Raw genomic sequence first — 13,397 nt, 5'->3', positions numbered from 1 at the left:
CAGATGACACAACCCTGCTTGCTGAAACTGAGGAGAACCTGAAATGCTTGCTGCAGAGGGTCAAGGACTGCAGCCTTCAGTATGGATTGAGGCTCAATGTCAAGAAGACAAAGATGCTCACCAGTGGAACAATTGGCAGCATCAGAACGGATGGCGAAGAGATTGAGATCGTTAACAACTTTAGTCTGCTTGGCTTCAAGGTCAACACTCTTGACACCAGTAGCCAGGAAGTCAAAAAAACATATTGCGATGGGAAAGTCTGCTGTTAGGGACCTCTGCAGGGTACTGAAGAGCAATGGCGTCACTCTGTAGACTAACGTGCGTCTGATATAGGCTATGGTCTTTGCAATCACTTGTTATACATCAGAGAGTTGGACAATGACTAGGGAGGATAGGAGAATTGATGCGTTTGGGCTGTGGTGCTGGAGAAGAGTATTGAATGTACCACAGACTGCAAAGAAAACAGATTCTTCCTGGAGAGGGTTAAACCAGGCTGCTCCTTGGAGGCAAGGATTCTGGGGCTTTGTCTGACATAGTTTAGACATGTTGTAAGTAGGGACAGGTCCTTGGAGAGGGACATCATGCTTGGGAGGGTGGAAGTACGGTGCAAGAAGGGAAGACCCTCTATGAGGTGGATTGTTTCAGTGACTGGGGTAATCGGGGTGGGTGTGTCAGAGGCAGTCCGATTGGTACAGGACAGAGCAGGGTTTAGGGCTGTTGTACATAGAGTCTCTATGAGTCGCTAGTGATTAGACAGCACATAACAACATTCCTTGAATGACACAGCAATCCTTTGTCTATTTGCTGAGCTGAACAACTTGGTGTTGCTGTGAAGCTTCACACTGTTCCATAGTCTTTGTCAAATACCATAATGTGCAGTGTTTGGATGGGCTTCCAGATTGGTTTATGCTGGGAAGTAGGAGTGGTATTCACTTCCTAAACTAAATGTCTCTACAAATTCTATAAACTCTATAAATTCACAGAAATGTTGGTAGTTATAAAACAGAGTTCTGTACAGAAATGATATTAGTTAGAGAACAGAGTTTAGGTCTTTGTGCAAAATTTACTCTCAGTTGTATTCAACTTCATGACCTTAACCACTGCTAAGTGAAACTAGTGCTGTTATACATGCAAGAACACTTTATACATCACTCTTTGTCAATGTGAAATTTGAAGTAACCTTGGTTTCTGTGATGCTAAACCTTTTACCATTCGGGTATCAAATACCAGAATGTTTTCCCAATGTGGACAGTGTTTGGTGGAGCTCCCAATTGTAAACTGGTTTTGGAAGCAGGAGTGGCATCACTTCCTACACCACATGCCTCTGGAAACTATGAACTTGGAGAAATGACAATAGTTATGGAAAGGCATTAGATCTTTTTGTTCATAGAATTGCTATGAGTTGTGCTCGTCTTGGCAGCAATCAACAACAACACCACACAGTAATGAATTGTCATAAACAATCTTAGCTGAGAAGGAGAAATGAGTTTCAGAAAAATTACATTATGTTGGGAGATGTCTTATCCAATAATACCTAACATACAACTTTTAAAAAAAATTTTTAAAGACAGGTTTTTTTCAAATGTTAGAATCACATGTGTGACCATAGCCAATACTGGATTATTGTCACACAACTATTAAATTATAAATGTAGAAATCCTGACACTCCTGCTTGCTATGTGGCAAAAGCTGAATGTCACTGTCTCTTTCAATAGCAACTACACTTTTGCAGGAGATATCAGTCTTTACAAGTTCAAATATTCAAGTCTGAATTCAACATTTTATTGTGAAGATTTCATTCTTCCTCTCTGCTTCTAGGATCATTTATTATTCAAGGCTTTATAGAAATATTTAGGTCAAACAACATAAACAGATTCCATGGAAATATATATATACTGCCTTCCCCCCGCCCCAGATGATATGTTCTCAATCTCAGAAATTGGAGAAACTGCATTTTATGGAACTCTTGGCAGTCATTTGCTTCTCCTCTTTCCAGGGCTAGAGTAAGTTATGTTGTGTTGTTTGCTTTGTTTTTAATTTTACAATCAGTGGCACCAAAAGTGTTAAGAAATCCCATGATGTTTTCACTGTCTAAATCATGCAGACTTCAAAGAGTAGGCAGAAAATCAGAGTGAAATAATGACAAATAATCTGTGGAGGCAAAATTGTCTATGTTGCATATCTAAAAATAGGATACCATAGGTCTATGATGTATCATCCTGTAAAATTGTCAGCATGTTCAGAGGTCAGGATTTTTTTTTATCAAGCTTAGGAATGAATTATTACATGCTTTTCTTGCCTCATTATTTCAATAACAGTAAAAGGGTGTTAAAAGATAAGAGCATTGTGGTTGCTAGTCACCATATCATTCCATGTGGTCTTGTATCTAAAAAAAATTCTAACTGAAAGGAGTCACCTTTGTGAAACAAGGACACTTCACACTCTTCCCTCAAAAGAAGAATTCAACCTCTTCAGATGTCTTCAGCAAAGAGATCTAGAGAATATATGTAAAGAAAAAGCTAGACCTTTGCTTTTACTTTTCTTGTTCCTCCATTTCTTGACTGTTTAACTCTTTAATTACTTTTGTGAAAAAAGTAATGTGAGGACTAAGGAAGTGTAGATGTTTATTGTGAAATGATGTGCACTTAATTATCTAAAAATCAAATCTTTTTCCAATGAAGAGAAGTCACTATATATATAAATAAAATACTAAGTCTTTGTACTATCAGAAAACTATGTCATGAATTATTACTTTACCACATAATACGATGTGAAATATCAACATTTTCTCCCAATCCACCAAAATGATCTAATTTTCTGAAAAGTTAGGTATTTGTAAACCAGCATTTCTTAAATGTTTATTTTTTTCGTATATGTAAGTTTTACTCATAGATGGTTGGGTAATTGGAGTAAAGTTGAGAGAACAGATTTTCGTCAAAATACAAAATGGGAAGATAATGAAAAGGTTTCTTAAAAATTCCCAGCATCACCCTTTTCCGGTTATTGCAGCACTAGGAACCGTGAGTAACAAAGTCTCTTGTGACACCTCTATGAGGCAGTGCTGGAAATCCTGCACAAATACACAGTTTTGAGAGCTGGTGGAGCTGCAGATCAGTTTGAAGAACAATGACTCTCAAAAGGACAAGCGCTTCTCTGGGACCTTCAGGCTCAAGTCCCCCCAAACCCCAAGTTCTCAGTGTGTGTTCTTGGGGTTCAGCACCACAAGGTGAAAGTCCACCATCAAATTCCAGATGAAAAAGGTCCTGTGTCAGGCAGTGGCTGTTGGTCATGTGAAGATGACCGATGATGAACTTGTTTACAACACCCACATAGCTGTGAACTTCTTGGTTTCACCACTAAAGAAGAATTGGCAGAATGTTCAGCCTTTGTACATAAAGGGCACCATGGGCAAGCCCCAGAGTCTGTACTAAGATACAACTCGATAAATCTTCCTGTTAATATAACAAAAATTAACAAAAAAATCAAACCCAAAAACCTTCAAGTACCCCAGACTGAGTAATGAAAAAAAAAAAAAGGTAAATAATTGGAGCAAACAGTTAACACCATCCCTTCAATAAAAAGCTTTGAGTCAACGCAGAACCGCAGAAGAAAGCGCCCCCAAAAATCAGACACTGAAAACCTACAGTGAATAATTCAACTCAGATACACATAGGAATGTTTTGAGTCAGAGTCAGCTGGATAGAAAGGAAGCACTGTTGGGTTTTTGCTGGGCTTTTAACACCAAGTTGATAGTGGAGTCCCTGGGTGGTGCTCATGGCTGAAAGCTCAACTACCAGCCAAATGTTGCTGATCTGAATTTGCTCAGAAGTATCTCAAAAGCTGGGCTTGAAGGGTTCGAATCCATTCAGAAGTGATGCAGAAGATAGGCTAAAGGTTGAAAACTCAGCTACTAGTCAAAAGTTGATTTGAACCCACTTAGAAGCGCCTCAGAAGAGCCGTTTCTGAAAGGTCTCAGCTTTGAAAACTATATGGAACTGTGCCCTGCATCTAAGGGGTCACTCTGAGTGAGAACCAATGTCATAGCAACTAGCAACAGGTTTTATATGGTTTTTATAAACTAACAACTTATATCTGTATGGTCTAGGTGATTTCATTCAACAAAATCAGAGTTGGGACAATTAAAAAAAAACCAACAACCCAAACAAAAATCATACTCCCTAAAAGCCTAAACTAGCTATGAGAAACAGCCATTCTCTTTAGTTTATTTTGTACTTGGTTAGTAGTAAAATAGGTACTACTTTTCTTTTTTAAAGAAAAACAAAATTAACAAAACACTGTTGCTTTACTTCTCTTAACAACGTAGTCCCGAAATCTAAACAGTTACTGGGTATAAAACCTCCTCTAAACATAAAAGGTCAACCACCTTAATGTTGACTTCTGACTAAAACAACACTAATATAGTTAAGAGTAATAAATATATTCAATCTCTGGTAACAATTCACCTAATATTTAGTGAAACAGACTTTGCCACGTTGGATCTAGCAGGTATATTCTAAATCATGTCTTTTATTCTTTCTAAGGAGAGGCTGCCTGATCTTTCAATTTATTCTCAGCCCAATTCAGCTATACTCAAGACTTGACTCTGTATATGTTGACACTCCCAGAAATCTATCTCTATTCTGTCAGCTCTTGCTTTTCTTAATTACTGCTGTACTATTTGCCTGTATCATTTGTTTTAGGACTATTGCTTTGTATTATCTTAAAATTCTCCTGTAATTTTGTTTTCACATATGCATTGTCTTCTCATTCTTAAGTGCCACTCATTTGAACCAACATGGACTGATTCTATAGTGACATTTAAAGAAATTCTTCTCAATCAATATCAAATAATTTTTTCCAAAGAAGAAATTGTTGAGTGTGGGATATTATTCACAGGTGATATAATCATAAGAAATGAAAAATGAATGCTCACATGTCCCAGTCTTCAGCTATTAAGCATTTCCAAAACAACAACAGCAATGGTAAGAATCTGTGCTGGAATCTCAAAAACATAAAGTTGGATCCCACTAGCTGCTCTGTAGGAAAAGGATGGACAATCTCCTTCCATGGGATTAACTGCCTCTGAAAGCCCACTGGAGGTTCAGTCAGTTCTAACTCAATGATATACAACAACTTAATAAGAAACTATCAACCTATCACACAACATCCACATACTGCCCAAAAAGAGGTTCATTTTCTTTTTTAATCACCATGAAGTAGTTTAAAAACATCTGTGATCTTTGTATATGGAGTAATGATTAGAGAGATAAAAATAAGAGGGTTGAAGAAGCCAAAATAATGATATGAAGAGTGAAGTTGAAAGTGTCAATACAGCTAGTGTGTTTAATTTAAAAAATTAATAACCTCATTCAATCAAGTTTATACTGGGCTTCAAGTTACTAGTTTTCAGCTACTCCAGATGAAAGAAAAGAAGGATGGTATGGAGGAGGACAGTAGAATAAAGAGAAGCAGGAAAGAGGAAAAGGTGAAGTTTTCTCAAGAAACAAAAGAGGCTTTTTATAAACAGTCTGATAGACTTTAAAATTTTTTATAATTGAAATAAAAAACAAGAAAATGCATCAGCGTGTGGGAGATGAGGAGGGCTTCGAGCAGTGGGTCAGCGATGGATGTTTATGCAAAATCCCTTAAACTGAGTTAAGGCCAGCAGACAGAAATCCTGGATGCACATCTCAAAACTCATCTGCAGTTAAGATAAAAATCAAGTGGTCACTTGTCCACTTCTTCCTCCCTTCCCAGAAAAGGCACTCTGTTCCTGGCAGTCAAAGAACACCTATTTCCTCTGTCCTCCTTTCCTTAGCCTAAAAAAAATCACCATGAATTCTCCTTTGCTCAGATTCTCAGGCGCTTTTGTTAAGAAGGGAGGGGGTCTCTTTTCTCCTTGTCCTCCCTGTCTTCCTGCTTCTTCTTTCTAAATTCATTGCTCTGAAAAAAACAAAACCAAACCAGAAATCCGACACATATTAGTCTGGCAGTAGCTGGAGAACCTATGCATTAGCAAGTGCCATCAAACACCTGCCTGTCACCACTTCCCATGCACTCAGGAGGTGAGAAGGGCAAGAAAGGCTTGAAAAGCTGTTCCTCTGAACCTTTCACTGACCACAACTCCTCCCTCTCCCTCTCCCACCCCCAACCTCTGACCTCTTTAATCATTCATCAAGACAGTAGAGTGTAATGACCTCTGCCTGGCCTGCAGAGTAAGAATGGAATCAAAGCAAGAAAAGCACCACCAAGTCCACTTGGAGTCCACCATTCAACCGCCGCAGGTGCAGAGCCACAGCGCAGCCGGAAGGGGCCGCTGTTTGCTCAGAGCAGCCGCCGCCGCCACCGCACCTCCCACGGCCCGGCTGGCCCAGCCCCGCCAAGTTCCAACAGCCCCCAGTCGAGCGAGCGGCGGGAACAAGCACCGCCCGGGCAGCGCACACCGCTCAGAAGAGTCCGGCTGCTGCGCGCGTCGGAGAGGCTCCTGGGAAACTCCCACGACCTAGGACTTTCAAAGGAGAGCGAGACCAGCCCGAGACCAGCCCCGCGCGCTCAAGTCTCCAAGTGAGCGCTCAGCCAGGCACCTGTTCCTTCCGTGCTTCCACCTTCTCAGCCCTCTGACCCGCCGCGCCCTCAGGGCGCACGTCCGCTCCGGTGATGAACCCATCCCTGAGCAACCAGACCGACGTGGCGGGCCTGCTCCTGGCCAACAGCAGCGAGGCGCTGGAGCGCGCCATGCGCTGCTGCACCCAGGCGTCCGTGGTGACCGACGACGGCTTCCCCGAGGGCCCAGATGAACGCAGCCTGTACATCATGCGGGTGGTGCAGATCGCCGTCATGTGTGTGCTCTCCCTCACCGTGGTCTTCGGCATCTTCTTCCTCGGCTGCAACCTGCTCATCAAGTCTGAGGGCATGATCAACTTCCTAGTGAAAGACCGGAGACCGTCGAAGGAGGTGGAGGCGGTGGTCGTGGGGCCCTACTGACCTGCCCTCCGGCCCCCGCGGCAGCCTCCCCTACGCCACCCGATTTGGCCTGTCCGCTTGCGCCCCTTACCATTCCACATGGGGCGACGCAAACCTGTCGGAGTAAATTCTTTCGACTTTCGGATAAAGCGATAGGCTTTTGCTTGTCCTCCGAGAAAACCGGTGCCTGACTCTTGAAAAAGGAAAGCAAGCGCCGGAACTTCTGGACTTGGCAGCGAGTGGCGAGCAGAAGGCGGGTAGGGCTCAGAACTTTGGAAGCTGCCGGTGGCCTGGGGTGCGGGAGAGGGACGGGGCGCAGGCCCTTTTCCTCCCGCAGGCGAGCTGAGCGCTAGGGCAGGTGGACAAGGTGGGCAGGGGAGACCCAGAGGCACTGTCGCCTGGTCACCCGAAAATGACCTGTATGCACGGTGCGCGCAGTAGACCTAATGGGGGACTCGTGAGCCGCGTCCAGATTCCCGCCCACTCCCTCCCCGCTCCCCCTGGCACTCTGGCTGGGACCGGTGTGAAATACCTGTGATGGATTGTAGCTGTCGTTTTAAGGGACCTTTTGTTTATTCGTTTGCTTGAATACAAATATCTGTCAAGTTTTTTCCTGCCCTAGTACTATATGTTTGCCTGCATTAGCGGTTAGAGTTTTGCTATTGTGGGAGAAGGGGTGGGGGGAGGGGAGCCTGCGAATGTGAACAGTGAGTTGTTACTTTATTGTATTTCCAACTGGGTCTTTCTGTGGGGTGGGTGCTCGACCCCCAGATGCCCGGTGGTGAAGATCCCCGGAATGGAACTCATAGCTCGTAACTGTACAGTTTACGCCACAAAAGTGCTCTTGATATACGTGACACCATTTTAACCTTTTTTTTTTTCTTACTTAAGGTTTCTTTAATAAATTGCAACATTTCAGTGTTTTGTTCCTGTCCTTCTGGTAGTCATTCTGCGCTCCTGGCAGAGGGGGCCAGGAGGTGGTGAGGAGTGTGTGTAGTTGTGGAGCTTGGGGAATAGCTAGGCCCAACGCCAGTGAGGAGAGGAGAGCAAGGGTGACACCGAGGGACAGGACTCGCCAAGCTCAAGGAACTGGAGCCAGCCGTCCTGAGGCCACAGGCCTTGTTTTCACTCAGAAAATTATGACTTTATATTTCATTTAAGCTCAGCATTCTGAGCCAGACGAGACGACAGAAGGGCCCCCGCGGGAAGATTAAGCTTCCGTGCTGGGTTCCAGTGGGAAAACAGACTTACACTGCTAATGAAAGGAAGAGAAGGCTTGGACAGCCTTCAGGGAAGGCATCTCCCCTGATGAACGTCAGCAAACTGCTAGGGGAGGGAAATTGTAAAATGCAGAGAAAAGTAATTGTGTTAAAGTACATGATGACACTGACTATCCCAGGGGGTAAATCTTTGCTACTAAACCAGAGATAGTCTGCCATATTGTTTTCTAGTGGTTGGGCTCCATTAAGAAACCCAGCCAAGCAAGGGTTCAGAGGAGTTGACCAAGGTCCTGAAACATGCAGACCAAACTAGGATGGGGCCAATGTGCAACCACAGGTGGTAGTGGGCAGATTTAGAGCCTGGAAATTAAACAATGTTTAAGTGAGAGCTTAGAAAAACATGAAATTAGCCCAATGGGGTTTGAACTGTTTCTTTTTATGGGGTAGATATGTCCCTAAATATTTTGAGGAATATGAAAATAAATAACGCTGCTACATTTTAAAAAGCACAGTCGTTTATACACTTGACAACCAGTGGGAAGACTGGGGAGGTTGTGCTTTGCGCTTACCCAGATGCACTTGACCATTGCCTCTAAAAGACCTCAGCCTTGAAAATACTATGGAGCAGTTTACTCTGCACACCTTGTGCTCGCAAGGAAACTAACAGCAACTGTGTTTTAAAAATTAAAATATCAATGACATCCTAACTGCAGACTTATGAAAAAGACATGGCAGAACAAAAAGAATGAACAATATCAAAGACTCAGAGTTGGGATCAGAAGGTTTAAGTGTTCTTTTTTTTAATTATTTTATTATTTTGTGTGCGTGTACCGTCAAATCAGATCTGACTGGTACAGGAGGATATTGCGCCTCCTTCTCCGGCAGAGGAGAAGGTTTAAGTGTTCTTTTACAACTGGTGGCTTCTAAGTGTTCATTTTACTCCCAGAGTAAATCTTTCTAGGGCTAATAACCTCAGATGTTAATCAGTATCAGGGGTTGGGGGAGGAGGGAGAAGAATATTTTTAAGTTTATTTTTTTAAGTTCTTTGGGGGTCTTGCCTTATCAGCAGTTAAGAGTTTTTATGTTTTGTTTTGGAGGTTTTGTTGTTGATTGGAGTGTGGGGAAGAGGAATAGTGTCAAAGGGTGTAAGTTACTTTTGCTAGGGGGTAGGATGGAATATGGACACACTTTACTCTGTAGACAATTTTCATGGCACCAAGTGAATCTGATGCCTCCATATTTCACAAGGAAAAACAAAGAAGAGTAATCCGTTCATTCTGGACTAGTTAGATAGTAACATTAAACGCTCTCTGTACATCTGCAGAGGATCCCCCCCCCCAATTTTAACCCATTAGAGAATTTAGTACTCTGATGGAAATTGATTTGGGACAAACACAAATCTTATGATAGAGGTTAGAAAAGTGCATATCTACCTTTGTACACAGAGAGGATTAAAAAAACAACAACAAAACAACCGTATATAGGTCCATTTTAATTTGCATGCAGAGGGGTTTTCAAGCAAAGCCCTAAAAGTTGAGAGAGGGTTCTAAATAGAATTGCAGACCTTTACCTTTTCTTGTCACTTCTTTCACCTCTTTTCTACATTTCAAAAGCAAAATAGACAGTTTCTACTTATCTCAGATACCTATATTCAGTCCTCTATCCTAAGAAATTCTTATTGTGAGACAAATGAGAAAAACAAAAACCTGCACAATTTTGTCCTAATATAGAAAAGACACATGAACTCAGCTCTGCAATCCGTGATCTATGCATTATAGGTGACAGCACACAGTCTGAAAATATCATAGCCCTGGAGACCATTTCCTGCCAACAGCCCATCTCCACAGCCCTTAGATCCATTTGTTACTTAGAGAGATGCCAAGTGGTTCTGGTTTTATAGATGAGGCAATGTGTACAAGAAGCTTTTTACACTCTCTATTCCCTGTGGCTGCACAACAACCACTTTCTTGGGCCCCACACCACTCCCTACCCCCCCCTCTCTCTGCCTTTGATTCTCTTTTTCTTGGATTCTAATAAACGCATTAAATGAACTTTTGTGTTCTTGACCAGGATTTATGGAGTATTTACTCCTTTCACACAGGCATGCTATAAGAAAGTGCATTCTAAAAGTTGCTTTTTGGGTTTTATCTAAGAAAATATTGCCAGTCATAAGAGACTGGGAACTAAAATGGGTAGGTGCAGGCAGATTTTTTTATCATCCCACATCTCAGGCAGATTTTTTACCATCCCACACCTCAGTCCACTGTTTGGTCAGTAATTAGTGAGAGGCCTTGAAAAAGAAAGAGACAGGCTCCTGTAAAAGCACGCTTGATCTGTCATAGTCTATGGGGAGGAACCTGATAGTTCCTGAAGGCTTGCTGGAAATACAGCCATAGCAGAGAGAGGTTTCATGAGACAGAGCTAGTGGATTACCAGGTCATAACCTCACTCAGGCTGGGCAGACAGCCACCGATGCTCTCACAGCCTAATTGGATGGCCTCTCACATAAGTAACTTAACCAACTGTTGATAAATGTGATTTTTTTCCTAAGATTGTTGATATAAATCTTTCCACTCTCCCTGAAAATACATCATGAGCTTGATGCCTGGATGCCTTGAGGACTGCTTAAGGGCAGTCAAAGCACAGATCTCACCACTGTCTGAGATCAGGGGGGATGGGCTCTTGGGGGATGGTCCCTGGGCTGACTGCTGATTTCCAGGCCTACCCTGGTTTCTCACTGGGATCCCTACCTAATTCTATCACTGAACCTTACTATGCTAACTGCAGGTGTAATGCACTGAAATGTTGGGAATTTTTATTCTACTATCCAAGAAGCTAATGGTCTCATTCCTAAAATAAGGAAGATAGACTCTAAAATGACTTGCCAATCCTATATTCTATTTAACTACTTTAACTCTTTGCTTTTAAGATGTCATATAGGTTTGCTTATTCTATATCTTGAATTGTATTTTATCATTTCACTCTTGCTTTTATTGAATAAATTTTTCCCTAAGAAAGGTCATGTCCTTCCTAACTCATATTGTGCAATCTACAATGATTAAAGCAAAATTGAGAGGTCTGATGATATAATTCAGAGGGCACTGGGTTGTTAACGCAAAGGCTGAGCCTCTACCAGTTTGAATCCACCAGCAACTCCTAGGGAGAAAAATGGGCAATCTGTGAAAACCTGGTGGGGGATCAGTTGTGAGTTGGTTACTAGGTGGCAATGAGTTTGAGTCTTTGGGGGTTTTATCTATGTTGTACAACATTTTCTAAGCAGACAGGTCATACACCGTCCAGCCAGTGTGTCTTCGAAGTTCTCAGAACACTACATGAGGCCATGGAAACAGAGCCCACTAAACTGAGGAGCAAGCAGTTGGTAGATAGAACTTCCAGATTCACATTCAGACCAGTGTAAGATGTTGCTTATAGTAACTACATGGGTGTTTGAAGACTAATTAAAAGGCTTTCCCTCCCCTTCCCCAAAGCGTTTTCTCCCTTATGCTTCCACAGTAGCACACAGCAGCTGTTCCACATGCAGTTTAGAGCCTTCGTTAGCCCTGGCTTATTGTACTTGTTACTGTTAGGATGCTGTACCAGGAAAAGATTCCAGAGGTCAGTTTGCTCTGTCAGACTCAAATCTAGTTTGAAAGCCTGTTGAAGCAGCAAGGCTGCAAGAATCCCCCAAATAGCAATCAATAAATCTTTTATCCACCTGCCAAATCCCATTTAAACATGTGCACAATAGCTTCAGTGGGATATGTTTCAAGTCAGCTCCTGCAGTAGAAATTGTTTCCTAAGGTTTGACTTTAAAAGCTCAATGGTTAATTCTCTTTATGATCACTTTCACTTTATCCTCCTTTTCAGATTCTTTTGTATTGTTTTAAATGTGTCAAGTGTTTGAAAAAACCAGGATTAATTTGATAGCTTCAATTTATATATATATTTTTAAATTCTTATAGAGTGTGGAAGGAAAAGGAAATATAGGATTCATATCAGAGAGTTGTGTAATTTATGATAACAATCAGAAATAGGCAGAATTTATTATTTGTATTAGAACTACTCCAAATAATTCAGAGGGAGCTCCTACAAAGACCATTATAAGGTGAATGTGAATTTGTAAATATTCCTTAGTAACTTTGCAAATTTGTAGCTTGGTTCCAACCTAAATTACAACATATGCTAGATAAGAATAAACAAGGCTTGTTGTCATTTATTTGGCTAGTTATGTACATTTTGGAGGGCAGAGTAGTTTTATACGTTAATATATTCAGGAGTTTGCTTCCTGAAATATTTTTGAGTGGGTAAATTCACATGCAGAGGCACAGAATAATCAATACACAGAAGGCCAAGCCATCTGTGATAATGCTGAAATTAGAACTCAGCCCCGTCTCCATTTTAAAGCTGTTTTCTATTAGACAGTAGTATTTTCTGAACTTCTAATTCACACAGTCATATAGTACTCATCAAGCATCCGTGTGTACATAGTACATTACTCTTTTATTACTGAATAAATGAGATGGTTCCTGTTCATTTAAGCCATAAAACACAGGCTTAGATAAACATAAGGGAAGGACTGTAAACAGAGTTAGATGACAAAGAAATTAGCCATATTCAATATTTTTGGAATTCAGACTGATATAACTATACATACATAATGATGCTATGGCATAAATGTTGTCATGACTTGTTGTAGAGAATAAGTATTAACAGTGTTTCCTCATTATTATTCTTCCCTCAGTGATGCTTTTCTTCCTTTACTTGAAGCTAAAGATATACTGTCCTTAAAGAGTCATTGATTTTTATCAAAACAAGACTCCAGATGTCTGATTGATTTGGGGAAAGAATCCCTCTGGGACCCAGGATATCTCTTTTGTTTTATTTATTTTCTTGTAAATTGAGCAGAATCAGGTAGTTCACATTCTAATTAGTGGTGAACATGGCAGTTGCATGTGCACACTCTAGTAAACCCAGTATTTCTCTTATTGTTTAGCTATGTAATATGCACCTTCTTCTATAAACTAGAAGTGTCACATATTCTTCGAGTCCTTGTTTTATAGTACATATTAGTTTACAGGAAAACAATGCATAGAAATAACAGGAAATAAATTGTTTTAAAATTTTCAGTAAATGAGATATATGTGAAGTGGCCAGTATCTTACAATGCATCTCTATATTCAAACATATGTCTTAATCATCTTCTAAGGACTGGGA

At 41.3% G+C, this 13,397-nt stretch overlaps 1 protein-coding gene across 1 annotated transcript; it reads left to right on the top strand.

Annotated features, from left to right (window-relative positions):
• Nucleotides 1–6,561: 6,561 nt before the first annotated feature.
• On the top strand, nt 6,562–6,984 carry LOC102855547 (protein reprimo-like). The gene has a single exon (XM_006880779.1). The coding sequence runs from the start codon at nt 6,658–6,660 to the stop codon at nt 6,982–6,984; it is 327 nt and encodes a 108-aa protein (XP_006880841.1). The 5' UTR covers nt 6,562–6,657.
• The last annotated feature ends 6,413 nt before the right edge of the window (nt 6,985–13,397 follow it).

The sequence above is a fragment of the Elephantulus edwardii genome, unplaced genomic scaffold (genome assembly GCF_000299155.1).
Source record: "Elephantulus edwardii isolate Elephantulus edwardi_28Jun2011 unplaced genomic scaffold, EleEdw1.0 scaffold00010, whole genome shotgun sequence".
NCBI lineage: Eukaryota > Metazoa > Chordata > Mammalia > Macroscelidea > Macroscelididae > Elephantulus > Elephantulus edwardii.
This window is presented reverse-complemented; position numbering and strand designations above follow the sequence as displayed.

What these genes read in the sequence shown, in the direction of transcription:
- LOC102855547 (XM_006880779.1), top strand. Translation starts at nt 6,658, where the DNA reads ATGAACCCATCCCTGAGCAACCAGACCGACGTGGCGGGCCTGCTCCTG.